We start from the raw sequence: 23,642 nt of genomic DNA on the forward strand, positions 1-23,642 counted from the left end.
TAGGGACTAAGATTAGTCAAGATAATATCTTGTCATACTACATTTTTAAAGAATTATGTATTCTTTTGTATCCACTCCCTTGTGTGTCATCATAGCACATATTGATATACAGGTATTAATTCCAATTTAGAGACTAAAGTCTATAAAACCAAAGGGACTTACCATTAAAGAAAGTCAAATAGGCTCAACGATATTATAGGTTCTGTACAGGCACACAAGAAGGCACAGACAGCGTTCAGGAGCTTATATAACAAAAACAGATAAGGAAATGTATGTGTCAAAGAAAAATTTCCTATTCGAGGGGATAGAATTGACAATAGTTAAGAGAGATGGGGGCGAGGAGTGCCTGGGTGGCTTAGTCAGTGGAGCATGCTGCTCTTGATCTCTCTCGGTTGTAAGTTCAAGTCCCATATCGGGTGTAGAGATTACTTAAAAAATAAAATCTTTAAAAAGGGAGAGAGAGATGAGAAGGAAGTGGTGTGAAAACTCTCTCGACCCACGTCTCAGTCTGTTCAGGCTCCTATAAGAAAAATACCGTACACTGGAGGGCCTCCCCAACAAATTCATTTTTCACAGTTCTGGAGGCTAGGAAGTCCCAATCGGGGCACTGGCAGATTTAGTGTCTGGTGAGGGCTTGCGTTCTGGTTCATAGATGTCCATCATCTTGCTGTGTCCTCATGTGGCAGAAGGAACTGTCTGGGGTCTGTTTTATAAGGTCACAAATCCTAAAAGGCCCTACCTCCTAATAACAACAAATTTGGGGTTAGAATTTCACTTTTGGGAGGACACACAAACATTCAGTCCATAATAACTAATTTCATTCCCATTCCTTAGAAGAGAAGTTACGGGGTCATATTGGGACAAGATGAGGAGAAGCTATAGATTCTTCTGGAATTTTTGAAGACATCTGTAAAAGATGAGTCATCGCTGACATTTCCATTTCACTATATGAAGCGTTTCACCACACCTATTTGATGGCCAAAAAAAGTCAGCATACGAAAATGTACATTTATCAGATAATCGGGCAGTAACTGATTTTTCAAAAATTCTTTGCTTTATAAAATGGCTCACTGAGTGACTATTAAAATTGTGCTCTCCTTGGGACAGTAAAGTAGTATTCCACCCAAGGAGCTTCAACTTGTGGCACACAGGTGTTTCTGAAATTATAGGTGAAACCTTAGAGCACCCATGTGCTCTAATATTTTTTTAAAGATTTAAATGATTTTAAAATTTTTGAAAAGAGAGGGATGACTGGGTGTCTCAGCGGTTTAGCACCTGCCTTTGGGCCAGGGCGTGATCCTGGAGTCCTGGGATCGAGTCCCACATCAGGCTCCCTGTGTGGAGCCTGTTTCTCCTTCTGCTTATGTCTCTGCCTCTCTCTCTCTTTGTGTGTCTCTTATGAATAAATAAATAAAATCTTAAAAAAAATAAAAGAGAAATTACTTTTTTTGGAGCTAGACAAGGAACATGAAATAAGCAATTCCACAGCTTTAGGACATGAGACTACAGACCTCCTTGGAAAGCCAGCTAGATAAGAGAGTTTTCAACTTTAAGTTTATTTTATTGAAATAATTTTTTCCAAGGCCAAGTTCATTGAACTTTTTGCTTTTAACATCTGGAAACTGGGTTATTGGATTACAGCGAAGTCTACATGGCTTTACTGACTTTTCATAAGTGTTGGATAGCACTAAACTAATATCTGCCAGATTATATGACTGAATGTCAGTTAAATGTAAATGTTTCTAAGCTCTTTTTTGAGGGAAGGAACGGTGTATCCCTTGTCCTGGAGATTGTGAGCAAAATAAAAATAAAATTTAATACTTAATTTTAACAGGTTCTTAATTATAATTCTCTGATCATAAACTTTCTTTCATCTGCTACTAACTTCAAATTGTTATTCTAGTTGAACATGAACATTGAACATAATAAACATGATTTTAAGGAACGATTTCTTGTTTATTCACTTAGTATATGCAGTGTTTTGGGATTTTTGGACCAACACATGTTTTTCTCTGAACCACACTTGATAATATGATTATATTTTCTAGAGCTGTTGCAAATTAATCATTTTTTGTTATACTCCTTCTTTTATAAGAAGTGTTTGTTTAACTAGCCATATATAAACAGAAGTTTATTTTGAGGATTGACTTTCATGTGAATAAGTACTTTCTAGTTAAATATTTTAGATCCCATCTTTTAGAAGAAAGTAACCTAGCCTCAGAATGTCTTTTCTTTCTTCTTTTTTTTTTAAAGAATTTTAAATTAACTGTGTAACATAAAGAAGTTTGTAAATGCATGAAGATAAGGACTGTGTCTTTCACATCTTCATATTCCCCCTACAGCCTCACACATTGCCGATTAATCCATGCTTATGCAACATTTAAAGAACATAAAGTGATACAGAAAAAAAAAAAACCAGATAAACTATTTGCTTTGAAAGGGACTATGTAAGGATCATCTCCAAATTAGCAATCAGGATAGATGGACATTTTCCTGTCTTCTTCCCATCTGTCCCCAACCCCTCAGTCAGGGATCCATATACCTTTGTGCATTGCAGCTGCTGGTTTTATATGCATGAAAAGAAGTGGGCTCAGACCCGCTGAATGCTGGAAAACCTAGTATCATATCCAGCCACTGTGCCCTGTTTTCTAATTCTTTCATTCTTTAAAAATACAAAGTTATCTGCATACTATTTTACTTTAGCTAAAAGCTGTTCAGGGCAACATTTACAGAGGCCCTAAAGTGTTAGCCAGTGTGTTAGATGGTGTAGGATGCTGTCTTTGCTCTTAGGAAGGTCACATTGTGGCTGGACCACACACAAGTAAGCCGGTGCCATCTGGTGCCATAGATGCTGTTATACACGTAGGGTAAGGCACTTCAGAGGGACAAAGGTGGGGTTACTGACTTCCTCTTAAGGGTCAGGGAAGCCATCACAGGGGCAGTGGCACTGGATCAGAGTTGAGATGGAGAAGGGTTTTCAAGATGGGCCAGTTGAGAAGCCATTTAGGGCGGAGGGAGGAGCGTGGGCAGGAGTAGGTGACGAGGTTGGAGAGATGCTGCAGGGTCTTCTATGGTACGTATGCAAGTTTGGGCTTTATGCTGTGGGAAAAATAGAATTAAGCTGTGGTATAACATAACCAGATTTTCATTTTAGCAAATCAGTCTGGTGTGCTGGGTGGCTTAGTTGGTTAAGTGGTCAGCTCTTGAATTTTGGCTCAGGTCATGATCTCAGGGTCCTGGGATCGAGCCCCGCATCAAGCTCTGGGCTCAGCAGTGGAGTCTACTTACGATTCTCTCTCTCGTCTTCCTCTGCCCCTCCTCCTGCTTGTGCTCTCATTCTCTCTTAATCTCTCTCTAAATAAATGAATAATAAGTAAATAAATAAGTAAATCTTAAAAAAAAAAGAAAATAACTCTGATAACTATGTGGAGAATGAAGTAGGTTACTGATGCTTTCCTTAGTGCTTAAGAACATAAATAGGCCAAACTTGGCCTCATTGCCTTAAACAAAACTTTACAAAAATCCCAATACATTCACTTCTAGAACAACTGATTTGTTCTTCACGTGAGTTATATTTTTATGGTATTTCAGTACTTTGTGTTTTAGTGTAAGGGTTAGGACTCTCCCCTGGGTGCCACCAGATGCTCCAGCAGTGCAGCAACACCGCTCACTGCATCACTCTTCCTACACCCCTTTCTCTCGGTCTTTTACATCTGGTTGCCCAAGCCAAAGGCTTAGACTTTTCCTTGATTCTTCTCATTTCTCTTGCCCTTTATGCCTATCAGTAAACCCAGTGGATTCAGCCTCCAAAATCACATCTCAAATCGCTCCACTTCTCTCCATCTCAGTGATGCGACAACTTGCACTCAAGTCCCTAGTGTCTCCCCCTTGGACACTTCCCCATTCTCGCTCTCCGGCTTCAGACATCCCACTAGCTTTTTGCACGTACAATAAAAAGTGAGTTCCCCACTGTGGCCTCATCTCCTGGCTTTTATCTCCTTTGACCTCATCTCTTGACGCTCTCCCCTTCTGCTCCAGCTGTTATTTGCCCTTACCGTGGCCTGCAGACACTTGTTCTCTTTCTTCTTCCAAGAAGCTCTTAGAATTTGGTGCCTGGCAAATACTCCCCGAACTTAATAGCATAATGATATCATAATAATAACACTTTCTGCCATTTATTGAATGTTTTCTGTAACCCAGACAGTGTGCTAAGTGCTCTCCGGCCATTATCGTATAATTAACTTAGATGCAACAAGCTTGTGAAGCTGGTCTTATTATTATTCCTGTATTTCAGGAGAGGAGACTGGGACAGATTGCTAAGGCAACTTGCCCAGCTTCCTATTTTCGGTGTGTGGTGGAGCCCGGCTTGAAGTCTGTCTGTCTGACTCCAAATCGAGCTCTGTGGTATGAAGTTTCAAAAATATTTTGTTATCACCAAAGTTTACAATTCCTGGAAGACAATCTCAGAGCAAGCTATCGAGAAAAATCTCTCCTTGACATTGAAAGTAAACACTAATAGAACTAGGCTATCTTACTGGTGACAACACATTTTTCTCAATAGTTTATGTCTTGTGGGTAATAAAAAACAATGTAGTGTAGAGATTGGGAATAAACTCTGGAGTCAGACATGAGTTTTACCTCAGTACCTGCTATTCATTCATAGAGATCTGCATATTGTGTGTGCCGGATAATATTTTTGGCACTTGAGATGCATCACTGGGCCCTCCAGTGAGATGGGTTTAACATTTTGGTTCTATGAGCTGTTTTTGTCCTGGAGGCTCAGTATTTCATTACTGCTCTTTTATGAATTTGGTATAAACGTGACCCCCTCTTGGACCCCATCCCAAGGGGGGGCTATTGAGTCAGTCCCATGACATGTTTCCCAAGGACACTCTCAGTGGAGGACTGTAAGTTTAGTTTGCTATAAGTGTACTTTCCTTCTTCCTTCCTTTCTTCTTTCCTTCCAATTAAAATGAAGCATTGAATTTAACTTTATTAGATATAATAAACTCAGGTAAATTCTATTCTAAAAGGGGTAGCACAATAAACATAATCCATCGGCAAATTGCATCATACATTAGAAGAGGATAGTAAGGGCTTTGTGTGAGGGAGTAAGTAAGATGAGGGAAAATATGGAGATCGCATTGTGGTATTGATAAGAAGTCAGGGTTGTGGGTCTCACTGAGAAGGTCAGAGACTTGAAGGAGGTGAGGAGTTGGTCAGATGGATATCTGAGGGAAGAGCAGCCTAGGAGGAGAGAGTATGTGGTGTCCAGACCTAAGACGAACATGCATGGCCACTGAAAAGCAAAACATCATTGTGGACAAAGGGAGGGAGCGGTACTAGAGGATGCCGGAGGGTTCTAAGTATCTTGTTGGTGATAATGAAATGAATTTCATACATGAAGTATGGGGTCAGACTCAGCACAGGGTCTGGCTCAGAGCCACAGAGCCCCTACCTGCCTTCTCCAGCCACGTCTCCTGTTGCTCCCTCACCGCCAACCCTACTCTGTCTTCATAAACAAAAATTCTTTGAAGATTCCCCAAATATGCATGCTGTTTTAAGTCTTTCTACTTTTGTACACACTTAAAATAGGCTTCTCCGTCCCTTGTCATTCTGATCAACTCCTTTAAGACATACCCCGGGCTCTCCTCTGGGAAGACTTCTTCGACTCCCTCTGAAGGAGCTGATGCTTCCACTGTGCTGGACCACTACGCATAGTGCTTTGACTCTGTTTGTTACAATAATACATAGTTAATGATAACATTTAATGAGCACTTACTACATGCCATGCAGTAAGTCCTTTATATGTTTTTAACGTATTCCTCACAACAACCCTGTAAGGTATGTCATGGTGTTGTCCCATTTTCCAGATGAATAATAAAGGCGTGAAGAAGTTCAATAACTTTCCTAAGATCCTCCAGTCACTAAGTGTTGGCATCAGGAGGTAAATAGAAAGTTTCTGGCTCTAGAGTCCATGCTCTTAATCATTACATGAAATTGCCCCTCTACGTTTTCCACCATTATTGAACACTTACTATATACGAGGCAGTGCGCACGTCACACTGAAGGGGGGTATTAGTTTGGTGCTTGTGTCTCCTCTATTATGTGTGACTACTTGGAGGACAGGGAACCATGTCAGATTTACCTTTGCTCTTTGGGGCTTTACATATAGCCTTCCTTGGTTGGTCAGAAAGAAGAAATTACTCTCTCCTTTAATTTATAGGACCTGGGAAAGAATATTTAAAATATCAGTGATAGTGTGTCATTAATTCTGAACTTTATTTGGTTTGGAATTTCATTTTAATCATATTGTTGTGCTTCTGTCTCTCCCCAGACCAGTATTAAAGAGGGACAACTGTTGAAGCAAACCAGTTCCTTCCAAAGGTGGAAAAAGCGTTACTTCAAGCTTCGAGGCCGTACGCTTTATTATGCAAAGGACTCCAAGGTAATTTGGAAGAATATTACTTGCAAGCACCTGAGGTTATGGATGGATTAAAAATGTTGGTTCTATGAACTTTTTGTCTTGGTGCTCACTAGAGCCTTACTGTTCTTCTGTGAATTCAGTATGAGTGTGATCCATCTTGGACCAAATCCCAAGGGAGTCTATTGAAGTCAAGTTTCATGGCGTGTCTATGGAGGACAGCCTTATGGGAAGGTTCTAGTATGGTTTTCTTTCTTCCTTTCCTCTTCCCTTAAATGAAAGTAGAACATTAAATGTAACCTTATTAAATGAAATCGGCTCAAAATTTTGGGTCCCCCCCCCACCTTCCTTGCTACCTTTGACCAGGAGAGAGAAAATTGCTATAATTGCTAAGAATCCATCATCTGGTTTTAGACAGGAGTTTGTGTCCCACTTCCAGCACATTCCAGTAGAGTGGCTGCGGGCTGCATGCCTTGTTTTGAGGAGGCTTAAATGAGATAATATACGTGGTGCCTGATACAAAACAATCTCTCAATTATGCTAGCAGTTAAGAATAAAAACCATAGTGAAATGAAATCTAGGCTTTACATAACTTTTATATGACAGTCCAAGAAAGTAAGAATGATGTGGTTTGGGAAGAGAAAACTTAGTAATGAGGAGTTTCCATTTAAAGCTGATCTTTTAGTGTTCCTTGAAAATATGGAGATTTCTTGCTACTGTGTCAGTTGAACAATTGATAATTTCCATAGTAAAAAAATAATGTTCCTGATATAATTAGTAGAGTTATACCCTGGGAGGTAAAATCAAATATGCAAACAAATGTAATTCTTAGTTTATGCAGCTGTACAAGCAATAACCAAATAAAGTAATCTTATTTTAAAAGTCGTTATGTTCGAGGTTGTCCCTGACTTGGCTCCATGCTGCCTTTCTACATTCATCTCTAGGCGGCACTGAGCACTTGATAGCCTTTGGCCCTGCCCCATGTTTACCACCCATAGATGACTTTCCCTCTGTCTCCACTTGATGAAATTCCCTGTTTTCTCTAAGATCCCCTCAAACAGTCTTTATTCCACCATTCACAAGAGCAAGAGTTTAAATGTTTTCTTCTGGAGAAATGACCTGTGACCTTCCATAGCATTCTGTACTATTTCTTCTCTTGCATTTTCAATAGGCCATCTTATATTACAATTAGTTATGTCTGTTTCTTCTCCTGTGCTAGATTATAAATTCTTTCTGGTCAGGGAACAAGTCTAATAGATTGCTTGGAGTGAAGTGGACTTGCGTACCCTTTAGGGATCTTGGAATGATGGTGGAAGCTATCAGATGAGGGGCCCTTTTCTTTCTTTTTTCTTTCTTTCTTTCTTTCTTTCTTTCTTTCTTTCTTTCTTTCTTTCTTTCTTTCGTAATTTTATTTATTTTTTTGAAATTTTTTTTAATTTTTTTAATTTTTTTGAATTTTTAATTTAAATTCAGTTCAGTTAACACATACTGTTATTAGTTTCAGGGGTAGAATTTAGTGATTCATCAGTTGCATATAATACCCAGTGCTCATTCCATCCAGTGCTCTCCTTAATGCCCATCACCCAATTACCCCATCCACTACCCACCTCCCTTCCAGCAACTCTCAGTTTGTTTCCTAGAGTTAAGAGTCTCTTATGGTTTGTCTCCCTCTCTGTTTTCAACTTTTTCCCCCCTTCCCCTATGATCCTCTGTTTTGTTTCTTAAATTACACATAGGAGTGAAATCATGTATGTGATAATTGTCTTTCTCTGACTTATTTCACTTAGCATAATACCCTCTTGTTCCATCCACGTCATTACAAATGGCAAGATTTCATTCTTTTTGATGGCTAAGTAGTATTCCATGTATATATATCCCGCATCTTTATCCATTCAACTGTCGATAGACATCTGGGCTCTTTCCATAGCTTGACTATTGTGGGTAATGCTGCTATAAACATTGGGGTGCAGATGGAAGGGGCCCTCTTTCTGCCATTCTGGAGATTCTCTGTTATACCTGTCTTGCTGCAAGAACATTGAATGAGTATGAACAATGACCAGCTGACTGAAAGTCAGAAGGATATGTTTATTTCACATAATTTCCTAATCTCTAAATTGAACATTGTTAAAGATTCTATTTCTGTGGAGTTTTTATCATTGACACTTTCTGATTAAAACCACTTTTAAAAGTGCAAAAGAAACATCATTTTATATTTGCAGAGCACATTCACCTTCTCATTCAAACCCATTTTTGGATGAGGAAAATAAGTTTCTGAAAGTTCAGTAACTCACCATGATCCAAGCCAGGACTAGTTCTCATCTCACTTAGCAAATGTGGGAATGATAATGCTGCCTCTGCTTTCCTGGCAAAGTTGTTTCAGGCTGTTGCCTGTCAAGACGCATTGCTGTGTGTGTGTGTGTGTGTGTGTGTGTGTGTGAGAGAGAGAGAGAGAGAGAGAGAGAGAGATAGTACACGCACATGTGTGAACGAGTGCATGACACACTGAGTTCCCCATAAATTATACTTCTAGAAAACACAGAACATTTTGCATAGAAACTCTGTGCCACAGTGTTCTTTAAAGACCTTTTCAGTTTGGGATTTATGAGTTAGTTTTACTTTGTGGCTTTACTCTAAGAAGAAATTGCAAAGAACCACTAATGACTTTTTTTTCATTTTCTATTCCTTTTTTTTTTTTTTTTTTTTTTTTTTAAATTTTTATTTATTTACTTATGATAGTCACAGAGAGAGAGAGAGAGGCAGAGACACAGGCAGAGGGAGAAGCAGGCTCCATGCATCGGGAGCCTGATATGGGATTCGATCCCGTGTCTCCAGGATCACGCCCTGGGCCAAAGGCAGGCGCCAAACCGCTGCGCCACCCAGGGATCCCTCATTTTCTATTCCTAATCCTTAACATAGCTTTGTAGTCATGACCTGATAGCAGAAAATAATAAATAAATAAATAAATAAATAAATAAATAAATAAATAAATAAAATTATTGATGAGTATGGAGTTAGGTTTTTATTGAATGTGTTTGTGTTTTTTTTTTCATTAACAGTCTCTGATATTCGATGAAGTTGACCTCTCAGATGCCAGTGTAGCTGAAGCAAGCACAAAAAATGCTAACAACAGTTTCACGGTATGGCTATATTCTGCTGACTTCCTTCTTAAAAGTTATAGAATGACTTTCCTGAACATGTACAGAATGTCCTCTTCCGTTACCAACTGTGTGTCAACTTACCCGTGTTGGAGTTCCTGCCAACCCAATAAAGTTGAAAGTTGTTGTGTACCCAGTACTATTCATGATTGTTTGGGTCAATAAACCAATGTATTAAATGTGTTTTTTGAAAGTATTTACAATGTTTTCCATTTTAGGCCTTCTAATTTTAGTGATTTAAATTTTTCACTCCTTTTAAATTTAATACTTCAGCTATAATTCCATTGTTTTGGAATATTCAGAAAATCTGTTTCTTACCTTTGATATTAAAAATAATATTTTTCCCTTCTCTTCTGCGTTTTACTCTATTTCTGTCGTTCAGGCAGCTGCTATAGGTCAGGTCTTCATTTATTCTCATGTAAGTAATTCGTTTGATAGCTACTTACGAGGTATCCTCAGTTCTAGTGAATTCTTTTCCAGTTACAAATCACATTGCTTGAAAGAACTCACTGGCTCACTGTTGCCTGTCAGGTTTCATCTGCAGCTCCATCCTCAAGCTTTGTAAAATCATACCTCTGCATTCTAGCGTTACTGAGACTCTGTCCTCCTGCACCCCACCGGTCCGGCATTTCCATCTGTGCCTGGACTTTTCCCATTCCTCCTGGCTTGAATGAGTTCTCCTCCATCTGTAGCTGTTAAAATTCTACCAGTTTATCTCAGAGATCTCCTCCTTCTACTTCTTTCATGCAAAAAACATGACTTGAATATGCACCACATGTTAGACACTTGGGCTAAGCAACAGAGATTCAGAGATGAATACATATATTGTTACATCCCTCACAATATTCACAGTAGAGCTCAGTGATGCTCCTCCGGGGTGGCTTTTATAACTATATATTCCTGGGTCCTGTGAGATGCATTGCTTTTGCTGTGGTGTTGCCCCCATCCACACTCCTAGGCCCTGCTAAGGAAGCTACCGCTACTGACAGTGTTGTGCTGTGTCCATCTCCTGGGTTTGCCAGGGCAGGGAAGACAGACAGATGGACAAATAGAGAGCAGTGCCATGATAAGGTAGGCACTGGTGGGGGCAGGGGTGGGGGAGGAAGCAAATGCATTCAGATTCAGCCATATGGATTTACAGGCACGTGGGATAATCCGTGGTGTAAAATATTCCTGCCCCCCTTCCCACCTCCCCAGGGAGAGTTGAGTTTGACGAGAGGAAAGCCAAGAATAGAATCCTGGGAAAATGTTAAAATTTAAAGTTTGACCAATGAAGACAAGAGCATTCTGAAGTATGGAAGGAGTCTTAGGAGGTGATGATGTTAGGAAAAGCCTGGGGAAGATTGTTTTAGGATGGAAGTTGTTAAACATCCAGTACTGTAGGGAGGTCAAGTCAGAGAAGAAATGAGAAGTGTGTGTGGAATTTGGTAACTTGGAGGTCGTTGGGTCACATTAATGGGAATGACTTCCGGGAGAGGGTGGCTTGCATCAGGCTGCACTGTGGAACAGGTGGCAAGGCCAAGAAGCCCGGATGGATTGCTTTTTTGAAAAGCTTGGCTGTAAGAAGGAGATCAAAGATAACTAGAAGACTGTTCAGGCTTAAATAGTTTTGTTGTTCTTGTTCTTTTGCTTCGTTTTTAAAATGGGTTTTGAGTGTGTCTGTATGAAGAGAGGAAAGAATTGTTGTTGGACTCGAAAGTTGAAGCATCAGGAGAGAGAGGGGAGAATGGATGGAAGGATGCCTGCTGAGTACATGGAAGGGCATGGGAGCCAGAGCCCACTTAGAGACTAGCGTTGACTGGGAGACAGAAAGCTTATGGAGGTAGGTGTGTACAAGAAGTTCGTTTATTCCAGACCCCGATACTACTGTTCTCTCAATAAAATTGAAGACGAGGTCTCTCAATAAAATTGAACCCTGTGAGTCAGGGTTTACGTGGGTTTGGAGAAGCTTCTGTAGAAAATGAGAGTTGAAAATTGAACGGGGACCTGGAGAAGACTCTGAGGTAGTAAATAGTGTCTAACGAAGACAGAGATCAAGTTAAGTAATGTACCTACATCCTATGCCTGTCACATTTTCTTCAAGGTGGGGAGAGAGAGAGCAACAAGGTTCGTCCAGGGTTGATGTTTATAGGCATATTGGACAGAAAGATAAAGGTATTGTTGGATACTTGAGGGATCAATAACTCATCCATCTTCCCCTGTGTTCTTAGTTCCTGAGAATAAAACATAGGGAGTGAGGGACAGCTTATTCATGGCCAAACAGGATCCAACAACCACTAAATTCTGAGCTTCTGATAAATTGTTGCTTCTTTTTCCTTCCTCTCAAATAAAGGTGGAATAAGGTGATGAACCACTTGCCTTCTCTAGGGAGTGAACGGTAGTCTTCTTCCCTCTGTGGATACTCATGGGGGAGTGAGCAGTAAGGGTTTTCCCTCAACAGGGATCTAGAGTTTAGTCTGAAAGAAGGTCCCAAAATTTAATATTTGAAGAATGGAACAATCTCAGGTAAAGACAAGGTGTCTAGAATGTTGATTTAGATAAAGGTAAAAGGAAGTGAAAAGCTTTGATTTGAGAGAGGTTATCTTTCGTAGAACTCTTTCTTGAACCTCTAAGTCTCTCCTCTAGTGCCTTTCTTACTATGGAACTCACTGTATTCTGCTTTACATTTAATTAGGTGCTTATGTTTATTATAATCTCCCCAGGGACAGGCTGTCATGTCATTTTACCTCATAGTATCTTCTCCGTTAAGTCTTTGTTGATTTAATTAATAAGATGAAAGTTGATTTTACACATGAGAAGACGTTTTGTTGAAATATTTTCAAGGGATTTATCCACTCGACCAAATGCTATTTCTGAAGTTTGTTGGGCTAGAAATGTGGACACTTAATGGTTAGAGTTTTACGGCAAATGAGTTTGGTAGAACTTTCTAGGGCATAAAATAGAATAAGGGATAGGTTTCTAACCAGTAATTGACAGTCTTCCCTATCTTTAAATATTTAAATATCCTACCTTTCTGGATTGCATGGATTGGTATTGATGGTGTTATTTTGGCTAGTTCATGTCAAAGGTTAATGTGTAGTTGGTGGTGCTACGGCTGGAGAATGCAGGAATGGCCAAATTCAGCTTCACTACAGCAATGCTTTGAAGTCCCTAAGAATGATATATTGACAAGAGATAATAGGAAATGGAAAATCTGTGATCAGCAAATGGAAAATGGACAAGCTGTGCTTTGCCTGAAAACCTGATGCCAAACTCTCTAGTACAGTGGGTTTGAGAGCAACAGTTCTAGAGAGCTCCACAGAAACTGACCTCACGTGGGAAGTTACTTAGCATTGTTTCTGCAGCATTTTGTCGGTTATGAGTGAGTCACTGAGGTTGGCCGAGCTTCATGGGATGGGGACATAGACACTGTGAGAGTGAGAGGATATGTAGACATAGTTCAGACCTACCTCCTCAGTGGTTACTTTTCCCTTTTCCATCCTTGCACAGACCTGTGATTCCATCCCCAGAGTTAACAATTGTCTTTTGTTTTTTTTTTTTTTTGGTTGTCTAAATCACCTCAGGCACACATTGGTTTTCTATTGCTTTGTGACAAATGACCACAAATCTAGTGGCTTAACGCAATATCCATTTATCTATTTCTCAGCATAGCCAGATGCCTCTCCTCCAGATCTCACAATGTTGAAATTAAGAGATTTTTATATATATATATATATATATAGATAGATATGTATACACACACACACACAGAGACACACACGCATATTTAATTACATTAAATCGGATCATTTTGACCTCGGTTGGAGTTTTGGGTTTCACAGGTGTCTTTGCAATAGACACCACTGATGGTGACAATAAAACCCTGAAAGCATTTTTCACAACGTTAGGTGTCGGTGACATGATCAGGGAATGGAAAAGGACAGCCCCTGACAGCATTATTGGCCTTTCATAGGCCTTCAGGATTCATTAATGTTCATCATTAATTTATGTGTAGTTTAAATTCTACAATAGCATTTTCTCTCTTTTTTTTTAAGATTTTGTTTATTTGAGAGAGAGCATGAAAGAGAGAGAGAAAGAGAGAGCACACAAGCAGGGGGAAGGGATAGAGGGAGAAGCAGACTCCCCACAGAGCAGGGAGCCTGATGCACAGCTTGATCCCAGAACCCCAGGATCATGACCTGAGCCGGAGGCAGAGGCTCAAATCGACTGAGCCACCCACGTGCCCTCCCATAGCACTTCTATGACTATGGCATCTATAACACATTCCCAATTTTTTCGTTCATTTTTTAAATTATTCATTTCCTTTTTGATTTTATTGACTTCTGCATGGCATTCCGGAGTTTTATTTTCATTTGAACATTTTTATGTTTCACACACTTCTGTACTGTAGCAAACATGTTCTTCTACTAGACTGGAGAGAAGAATTGACTCCCCTGCTAACCCCAGGTCACATAGGTGCATCCCTAGAAAGGGTCCCAGCCCTCCCGAGCTTTAATCCAGGGCTCTCCCTTTTCACATAGGGTTCTTTCCATCTGGTTAGTCTTTGCCTCTGTTTTCTTTCTTCTCATACCCACTGCTCTCTGTCTCTTTCTCACTAGTCATGATGTGTATATCCCAGCTTATGGTGGCTTACTCAGTGGCAGACCTTAGACTGTGAAGTCAGACAACATGGGTTTGTGTCCTGGCTTGGCCCTCTCTCGTTATGTGACTTTGGACAAATTACTTAACCCCTGTGAATCTGTATTCTCACCTGTAACGGAGAATAGCAGCGGGGTTATGAGGATTAAATGAAATGTGATAATTCCCTACAATCCCCAGCAGAGTGATGAGCACATACAGTATACTAAGTGCTAGTCGCTGTTATTATCCTGGAGTTATGATCCCACCTGTTCCTTTCACAAGTGATAGTGTGTTGCCAATTCCTAACAAGTTTGGGAATTCTGAAGGAGAACATGGATGAACTTTATCTGGAGAAAAAAATCCACCTGCCTCTCTTTCAGAGGTGTGGTGAAGATTTATTTCCACTTTTATCTTATATTAATAGATGTTATTGGGAAAAGCAACCATTCTGTAATGGTCATTCCTTTGTTAGCTATATGGATATGCTAAAGAAGAGCTCTTAATGATTTGAGAGTCATCGCGATCACATGGAAGACATTAGACTTTATTTTTTTTTAAAGATTTTATTTATTTACTCATGAGGGACACACAGAGAGAGGCAGAGACATAGGCAGAGGGAGAAGCAGGCTCCCCGTAGGGAGCCCTATGCAAGACTCGATCCCAGGACCCCGGGATCACAACCTGGGCCAAAGGCAGAGGCTCAACCACTGAGCCACCAAGGCATCTGTACATTAGACTTTCAAAATGTGCTATTCAAATGACCATTTTCTTTCAATTTTAAGGACAGGCTAAATGTTAAATACACGAGTCATCATTTTAAAAGAAATTATTGTATTGACATTGTTAAAACTTATTTTGGAAGTTTATGAAGAAAACATTTTTTTTTAACTAGAAAGAAATGCAGAGGTAATTTATTTGATTTATTTAATACTCTTAACATTTCTAGTGAGTGATCTATGAGTGTGCTTGGAATGTCAGGGTGACTGCACATCCATGCTGGCTTACCCGGTTGTGTGAACCACAGATACCATGTGGTAGCACTTATTTTTAGAACTAACCAAGCCCTGGAACAGAGTCCTATTAGTTTAGGGGTCACTTGCCACAGCCAACATGACTGAAGGTTGATTAGCACTAGAGTTGATGCCTCCAAAGAAGTTTTAGAAAGTATGTATGAAAAACAAGCCAATAATGAGAATATACGGCACGTAAAATGCCAAAAATTATACATTTGTGATGTAGTTGAAATGAGCAGGCTGTGTTTTAATGGGAGGGGGAAAATGTGTTTCTTTAATGTGTACTTTGTTTATTTTGTTTTTCCCTTAGCTTCCTCTGTTATTATAATCCAGTTCATCTTCTCTCTTAAGAGAGATACCACATCCTTTGAACCTAAGTATCAGTTTACTTTTATCCATTAGTATCTCAATCTTTAGTTACGAAGAAAGGGATGAAATGTTATTTTTATGTCATTTGTGAATACACATCACAGAACAGGTTTTAAATAATCATTTAAGTAATCACTTAGACAAATAAATTGCCTACTCTGATGATGATATTTATTGTAACTATTATGTGCCTCTTCTAAATGCTGATAATCCTTTCAATTCTTTAAATAAATCCTGTAAGGTAGATGCCATTGTGCTCTCCATTTTAGATGAGACACCTGAAACAGAGAAGTGAGCACCTAACACACGTAATAACTAGAATCTGAACCCATTTGGGTCACCTGACGTCACTCTGTACTCTTGACCTCTCTGCTATCTTTATTGTGGAACTTTCAAGAAGTATGGTTCAGATAGTATTCCTCTAATTGTATTTTATGTTTCAGTTGTCTTTTCTCCTCCAGGTCAATCATAGAGTCTTATATTGCATTACCAGCTATATAGCTAGCACTTGCTGGTCCTACTGCCAATTTAGAATACTACATTTTATTTTGGGCACTGTATTTTAAATAGAAATGTTGATAAAGAGCTCACAGAGGAAGGTGACCAATTTTATACAAAGGTCTGGGGAATCATGAGATTGCCATTAGAGGCCACTCTTTATCTTAAAGATTTGGGAACATGTGACATCTTTTTAATGTTCGAGGGATTATCATGCGTAAGAGGCAGTTGACAGGTTTTGTGTTGTTACTGCAGTGTGCAGGACAAAGATTCACAGTTGAATTCACAGAGGGACAATTTTAACTCTACTTAAAAGAGAACTTTCTAACTTGAGTCATCTGATAGAACAGGCCTCTTGTGATGTAATGGCTCTGTCCATTATTAGAAATCTCTAGTCCTCTCATCCCCTGTGAACTGGAAGGGGTCTTCAAGAACAGAGTTCTCAGAGCAGACTCAGGTTCAGAGAGCTGAAATGAATTTCTCAAGGTTGGATGACTAATAGCTATGCACAGCTAGTGTGGAATTCAGAGCTCCCAGCTCCTGGAGTTTGTTGAGAGTAGGCAAGGAGGAGTGGATTTAGAGATTGCCGGGCACTTGACACACACTGTCTCATTATACCACCCAGCAAGAGCTGAGTGACCATCCTTCAAGAGCGCTGTTGGAGAGATCTTTGCATGGCATGTGTATGTGGGAGGGAGTGAGAGGGGATGGTAGACACTGAAATTTCCTTGCAGAAACAAAGACTGTCTTCCTCACCACTGGATCCCCAGGGCTAACACCAGACCTGGCACAGAGGGGAAAGACAATAAATATTTGCCTAAGGAATGAAAGAATGTGTCTTGTTGAATGAATGTTGAATGATACTTGTAAACTCTAGTTTTCCTTTGGGAGAAATGTGTCATTTCAAGATTTAGCTAGAGAGCAAAGTTCCCTGATTTCCCCAGTGAGGTTAGATTATTATATGCCCACAAGTATTTGTATTCTAGTTGAACTCTACATTGTGACTCAGATGATTTTTTATCAACAATAAGTCTTATAAACATGATTCTTGCTGTGATTAATGATTGCGGTGGTCTCCTGATTATTTGATGCATGATAGTGGCAAACCACATGTTTTTTATACCTATATTGGCTAAATCTATTTTATAGCACTCTAAAATGATACCACATTAATGCAATTTGAGTGGTTGTTTTGCCTCTTAACATGGACTTATACGTAGTGTAGAGGGCTTTATTCTATGAAAGCTGAATATTTACAAGTGGGGTTTGAAATTTGCATTCTTTTTTCCTCTAACTTGGACATCAGACTTTTAGAAATGAATTATCTTATCATTGTTTCTGTAGGGGTATCATGTTTATCTTTTCATTTAATGATACAGAATCTTTTCCAAGAGTCTCACCCAGAGAAATACTTCTTAATGTTATCATGAGCTTCCTCAGACCAGAGTCCTAGGAAACAAGAAACCGTTGGTCCTTTTGTAGCTAGACTAAAAAATCTTGGAGTGCTCTAAGAAAAGTATGAGAACAAATCAGCTAATCCTTCTCCCTTTGGAAACCTTTTTTTTTTTTTTTTTTTTTTTAGAGACACAGAGAGAGAGAGAGAGAGAGAGAGAAAGAGGCAGAGACATACATAGGCAGAGGGAGAAGCAGGCTCCATGCAGGGAGCCCGATGTGGGGACCCCGGAATCATGCCCTGAGCCGAAGGCAGGTGCTAAACCACTGAGCCACCCAGGTGTCCCCTTTTGGGAACGTTCGTAGGAATTTAGAGTTGCTGTTTTGTACAAGTAAAGTGTTGTTTATGTGAGTATGTTTTAGGTTGGATGGATAAAAGCATGTCCCCCAGCAAGGACTGACAGGACTACACTCAAAAGTGCTGCTGAAAAACTTCTAAAAGATTTTAACCTAAGGTTAAATATAATATGACCAAGATACACACTTTACAGCATAGGTGGTAAAGAAAGTTTTTTTTTTTTTTTTTAAGTCCTTGGGTTCATCAGTGCCTTGACTGCCCATATTATCTAGAATTAGCAGAGGTAGAGAAAAGTACTGTTTATGTGTGCCAAGGCATACATACCAGGCTACTCACCCATTGTAATAGCACAAGATTGGAAATAACCCAAATGTGCCAGTTAGACTGGTTGAAATGAATTATGACATATTTCACATAGTACAATGTTTGTAACCACGAGAAAGAAGGAATCAGTTCTGTATGTAATAAAAATACTCACTGAGCTCCAAGTATTATTCAGTGTGAAAAGCCAGATGTGGAACAATGTGCTTGTATAAAATGTTAGGCTGTGTTTGTTACTCTGTGCAGGTGGGGTTTGTGTGTATGGGCCCACAGCCATGTATTTAAACCTTGAAAGAGCACATATTTGTTGTCTATGCAGAGAATCTCTCTGGAGAGATACATCGAAGCTGACATACTTGCCTTTAGGAAGGAGACATGGTGGCTGGGGGGCAGATTTGGGAGAGAGATGGGCTTTTCATCCTCAATACATTTTGAATTTTTTTGTTTCACAAATGCTTATTACTTATTCAGAGGAAATTCTAAATGCTTCATGGAAGCCCTTTCTGGCAGCTTCCTATCAGATGCCTTTGACAAGAGTGATGGGCTTTGCAGGAAGCTCAATTTGGACGCTGCTACAGTGTCCAAGGAAACATGATAAGGGTACATATCAGACCATCTGTAACGGGAGGGAAGGAAGCAATGTATGAGCGATCTTGTGGGAAAGACTGGAGAGCTGTGGCCAGCAGGAAGGGGGACAAGAGAGGAGGAAACTAACGTAGAGTTTGGAAGGATTGCTATATAAATGATGCCTTTAATTAAGGGTAGAAAATTTGAACACAAGTAGGTTTATTGGTTGTAAAAAGAAGACATTGTGAGTTAGACAGTATGAATTTGAAATGATGGGAAGGCATCCTGGTGATGCTAGTAGGCAATTGAGAGATGCTTTGAAATGGCTTTAAAGTGCTCCTTTGGATCATTGGCATGGTTCTTTTTTTAAGTTTCTAGCATATTCAAATGTCTTCTCTATTCCTTAAGTATGATTATGGTGTAATGGAAAATTTAGGCTTTAGAAATGTTTTAGTTTTGTGGTGACTGGTACAAACAAGATAATTATTTTGCTTTGAACTTTCCCATCACATATGTGTTCCGTACAAAGCAATTTACGGTTATAAACCAATAGAGCTTGTGCCAAGGGAATGAGGCTAATGCTCTGTTCCAATCTCTGGTACATTCTGAAAATATTAAATGAGTGGTAAAACTTTTACTGTGTCCATTAACTAATACTCACTGGTAATTTGCAGTAAAAGTGTATGTGACAGCCTACATAAATAATTTCTAAAATCACCGTGACCCTTGTTATTGCAATTAATACTGAAAAAAACCCCTCTCAAATAAGATGCTTTATATGATTATATATCCTGTTAATATTTTTTTTTCTAGAGGTGCCTGGTTTGCAGAGACCTATCTATGCTAGCACATTTACTATTGTTGTTGTTGTTATTATTATTATTCATTTACCAGCTCATCTTAGTAATTTTCTTGCTCATCTTTAAAGTATGTGCAAGTATGTATAGGATTAAAATATAACTGTACAGTTTCCCTGATTATTTTTAAGAGGAGAAAAAGTGAGCAGCACGTCAAGTCTTTTCTGCTTATTCTTCTAGGGTACCATCAGTAAATTTTTTGCTATCCTTTCATTCTCTAGTAGATGGCTAGGAAGGCAGACAGAATTTTGTTTCAAATCCTAAATGTACTTGTGACCTCGGGCAAGTGACAAGCCTCCTTTCTGAGGTTCCTCAAATGCTAGTTTTGGGGTTGTGTAGATGAGATAAGTATCTTATCTAAATCTTATTTATCTTATATAAATAATGTTTTATATTTAGCACACACGGGTCCTGGCCTGTTTGAATTACTCCGTAAGTGGTAATTCTGATTATTTTGGACTTGCAAGCTATTTCCTTTTCATATGTGGAAGCTGGAATCATCTAAGCTGCTCCGTCATTGTCACACCTCACAACCTGCTAATCACCAAGTCCCATTCATTCTGTCTCCGAAAAAGCTGTTAACTCTTTCGCCTGTCTCCTATGTGCTCACATCTTCATGGCATGCTCCCCTACACCGCAGCCCACTGCCACCCTGACCTCATGTCCCCTCAGGCCCTTTCCAAAGGTTAATGAGTCTTCTCGAGGGCACCAGTCAGTTAAGTGTTGGACTCTTGATTTCAGCCCAGGTCGTCGTCTGAGGGCCCTTGGGATCTAGCCCCTCGAAGGGTTCTATGCTCAGTGGGGAGTCGGCTTGGGGATTCTCTCCCTCCCCCTCTCCTTCTGCCCCTCCCCTTACTTGAGCTTGCTCTGTCTCTCAAATAAATTAACCAGTCTAAAAAAAAAAAAAAAAAAAGAATCTTCTCCCCTGTGACCAACCACCAAGCTGACCCTCTCTATGGCTGCCAGCCATCTTTCTAGAACATATGTTTCCTGGTTCCTCCTGGCTTAAAGCCTGTTAGGGCATGCTCTGTCACTTTAAGGTTCAAATCCACACCCCTTAGTACCGTAAAAGGTTTTTCGTGATGACCTCTCTAACTTTGCCTTATTCTTCTACCCATGGTTGCCATCTTACACTATTCGTCATACCCAACCCTTATCTTGACCTTTCTTCATTACGTGTTTGTATGCCCCTTGGTCTGCAGCATGCCCTCCCTTCCTTCCCCTGGTTCCCTCCCCACAGAAATATGCTCCCAGGCTTACTTGCCTCTCACCCTTACTTGCTTGACTATCACTCCCCCAACCAAGAAAGCTTTGCCTGAGTCTTTGGTCTTGGTCAGCTGCCTTCCACTGTATTCTAGTTGCACCCTGGGTGCTCACAGCACACATAAGGGTCTGGATCTTGAAGCATCTTGGAAGCTAAGCTGAGTGGTATGGAAGCTGGCAGGAACCCACTGTATTGGAATTCGGTTTCCTTATCTGTGCTCCTCAGTGAGCGGCAAGCTCCAGGAGTCCAGGGACTGGGTCTTTCGTCTTTCTGTCCCTGAGCTGCGACGTCGTCTGACGTAAAACAAGGCACTCTACATTTCCTAGTGAATGAATGAAAATTTGGCATTGGAGTCAGAGTGTGAGTCTTAAACTACCACAGTAGGTATCCTTCTGCACCTTCCTCACGACATGATGGCTCATGTACCCCATCATCCTTGCCCATCACCTAACATGCTCTGGGCGAGCATCCCACTTGCCCATTACAACGTGGTTGTGAAGCACACGTGAAGCAGGTGGAGTCAGGAAAGGACCCAGTGCTAATGTGTAAGTGGACAAAAGTGCTGTCGAGGTATGAATAGCATGTTGCAGTGGAAAGTGGCAAGCTTCGGTGAGGTAATTGGGGAAGGGCAGTAAACAGGTTTTCAAATAGGTGAGCGCTGAACCTGAAGAGAAGCTTGCAAACTTGTGAACACGGAGTGAACTGCATAGAGTAATGCAGGTGCTTTGTGCAGCCTGCCTTTCAGTTTTGAATTCTTTTATGTACCTTCGGTAGTTGTGAAACATACTTGCTTTATATTGGAATTCTAAATATTCATAGGTTTTTGGTCTGCTCTTAGAGTGATGATCAGTAATTTTTAGGCTCTTTTTAAATACCAATTTTGGTGACTCAAGTATGTGTTTAGTAATAAGGGATAGAAGGGATAGGTGTAACTATTATTACATGTATAGCGAAAGGAAGTTACAGCTTAATTATGTTAAAAATTTTTATAGGAAATATTATTTTGCTATTGCTAATTTGAAACTTTGTATATCTTAATGCATTTGTTTTATCTAGACAGAATTGTTTTGATGCCAATTGATTTCTTAGAGTTACACATATCAAATGATAGCACAATTGATTTCATTTTTGACAGGGTCCTGTGATCCACATAAAGGCAGCGGAGAAACAGTTTGTCTGGGATAACCGGGAAGATAGGTGTGATTTGCATCCAAAAGACCTGACTATATACTTCCATTCTCCTACTTAATGACTTTGCAATTTTAAACAAGTTAAATTTCTTTTTACATATCAAGTAGGCCAGTTATCTGGAAGATTAAATGAGATAATATATGTGACCTTATTGACAGCAAAGCACTTTAAAAGCATGAGATGCCACTGGAGCAATCATTCTGCTTATTTATCAACAGTAGAGCCTCCTAAGTATCCTATTTTTCAAGACCTTAACTATTCATTCTTTTGAAGAAAAGTCGTTTGTATCCGTGGATGTTAATTGAAATTATGAGTATAATAAAATAGATGACAGTGTCATTGATTTACCTGTTCACTATTACAATATTGAAAGTTCTAATTTTGTATTATTTATTATATTGGTGTGGTAGGCTGAATGATGAACCACAAAGACATTTTCATCCTAATGTCTCTAAGCTGTGAATGTTACTTTATGTGGCAAAAGGGACCCTATTGTTTTGATTATGTTAAGGATCTTGGGATGAGATTATCCTGGGTTATCGAATGGGCCCAGTGTAATCACAGGGGCCCTTATAAGAAGGAGGCAGGAGGAATCAGGAAAGATGTGACTGTGGCAGCAGAAGGTTGGCTTGATACAAGGAAGGGACCATGAGCCCCAGGGCATGCGGGCAGTGTTTAGTAGGGGGAAAAAGCAAGCAAATAGATTCTCCCCTATAGCCTCCAAAATGAATTCAGCCCTTTGGACACCTTGATCCTAAACTTTTGACTGCCACAACTATGAGAGAATGATTTGTAGCAGCAATAGGAAATTAATACTATAGAGACTTGACCAAACATTAATAACTACAGTTTGTTTGAATTTTAAGAAACTTTTATTTATTTTTTAAAAAAAGATTATTTATTTATTCATGAGAGACACACACACAGAGAGGTAGAGACATAGGCAGAGGGAGAAGCAGGCTCCCTGCAGGGAGCCCACTGTGGGACTCGAGGATCACGGCAGGCACTCAACTGCTGAGCCACCCAGGCGTCCCCTTAGAAACTTTTAATACTGAGTTGAGTCCAAACTTCATTAGTCTTCAGAGAAACAGTGGTTTATTATTATCATACATGTAATTTATCTATACAAATGGCATAATAAGATATCCCAGTAAGCAACACAGAAAGCCATTCTTGGTAGACTCCCTGAGGCCTCTGCTGGGTCCTTTTCCCAGTGAGAGCAGGATTGGGGAGCACACTTTTGAGAGGGATGGTCTTTACCTTCTATAGTTTCACTATATCCTCCTACCTTATGTTCTCCAGTAAACCAGAGACTCTGGGAAGTCACATTTAGGCCCATTACTCTGAAACAAAGTCTCAAAGACAAAATAGTTTCAGAAGATGTTAAATCGATTGCTTTCTTTAACATTTTTTGTGTAGGTTCTAAGACTATATGAATTATACTATGTTGAATTCGGTTGCTTCTTTGAAAACTGGATTCTGCTAGCTTACATGCCTCTATTTTATTTTGTTAATATTTTATTAAATGCTTTTTCAGTAAAATTTTGATTTTAGAGTATTTTGGATTTTTACATTGAAATAAAGGAAAAATTTACTTTTCAAATGTGAGATCC

General features: G+C 39.6%; 1 protein-coding gene across 10 annotated transcripts in view; it reads left to right on the forward strand.

Annotated features, from left to right (window-relative positions):
• Window positions 1-23,642, forward strand: part of DGKH (diacylglycerol kinase eta) — a 178,879-nt gene that overhangs the window by 65,978 nt on the left and 89,259 nt on the right. For 9 of the 10 annotated variants that reach the window (XM_072782927.1, XM_072782932.1, XM_072782930.1 and 6 more), the window contains exons 2-3: window positions 6,338-6,448; window positions 9,481-9,561. In XM_072782927.1, coding sequence (XP_072639028.1) covers window positions 6,338-6,448; window positions 9,481-9,561 — 192 coding nt within the window. Of the gene's footprint in view, window positions 1-6,337; window positions 6,449-9,480; window positions 9,562-16,452; window positions 16,566-23,642 lie in introns of those variants that run through there. The other variant, XM_072782937.1, reaches the window with a different exon arrangement.

The sequence above is a fragment of the Canis lupus genome, chromosome 17, assembly GCF_048164855.1.
Source record: "Canis lupus baileyi chromosome 17, mCanLup2.hap1, whole genome shotgun sequence".
Taxonomy (NCBI): domain Eukaryota; kingdom Metazoa; phylum Chordata; class Mammalia; order Carnivora; family Canidae; genus Canis; species Canis lupus.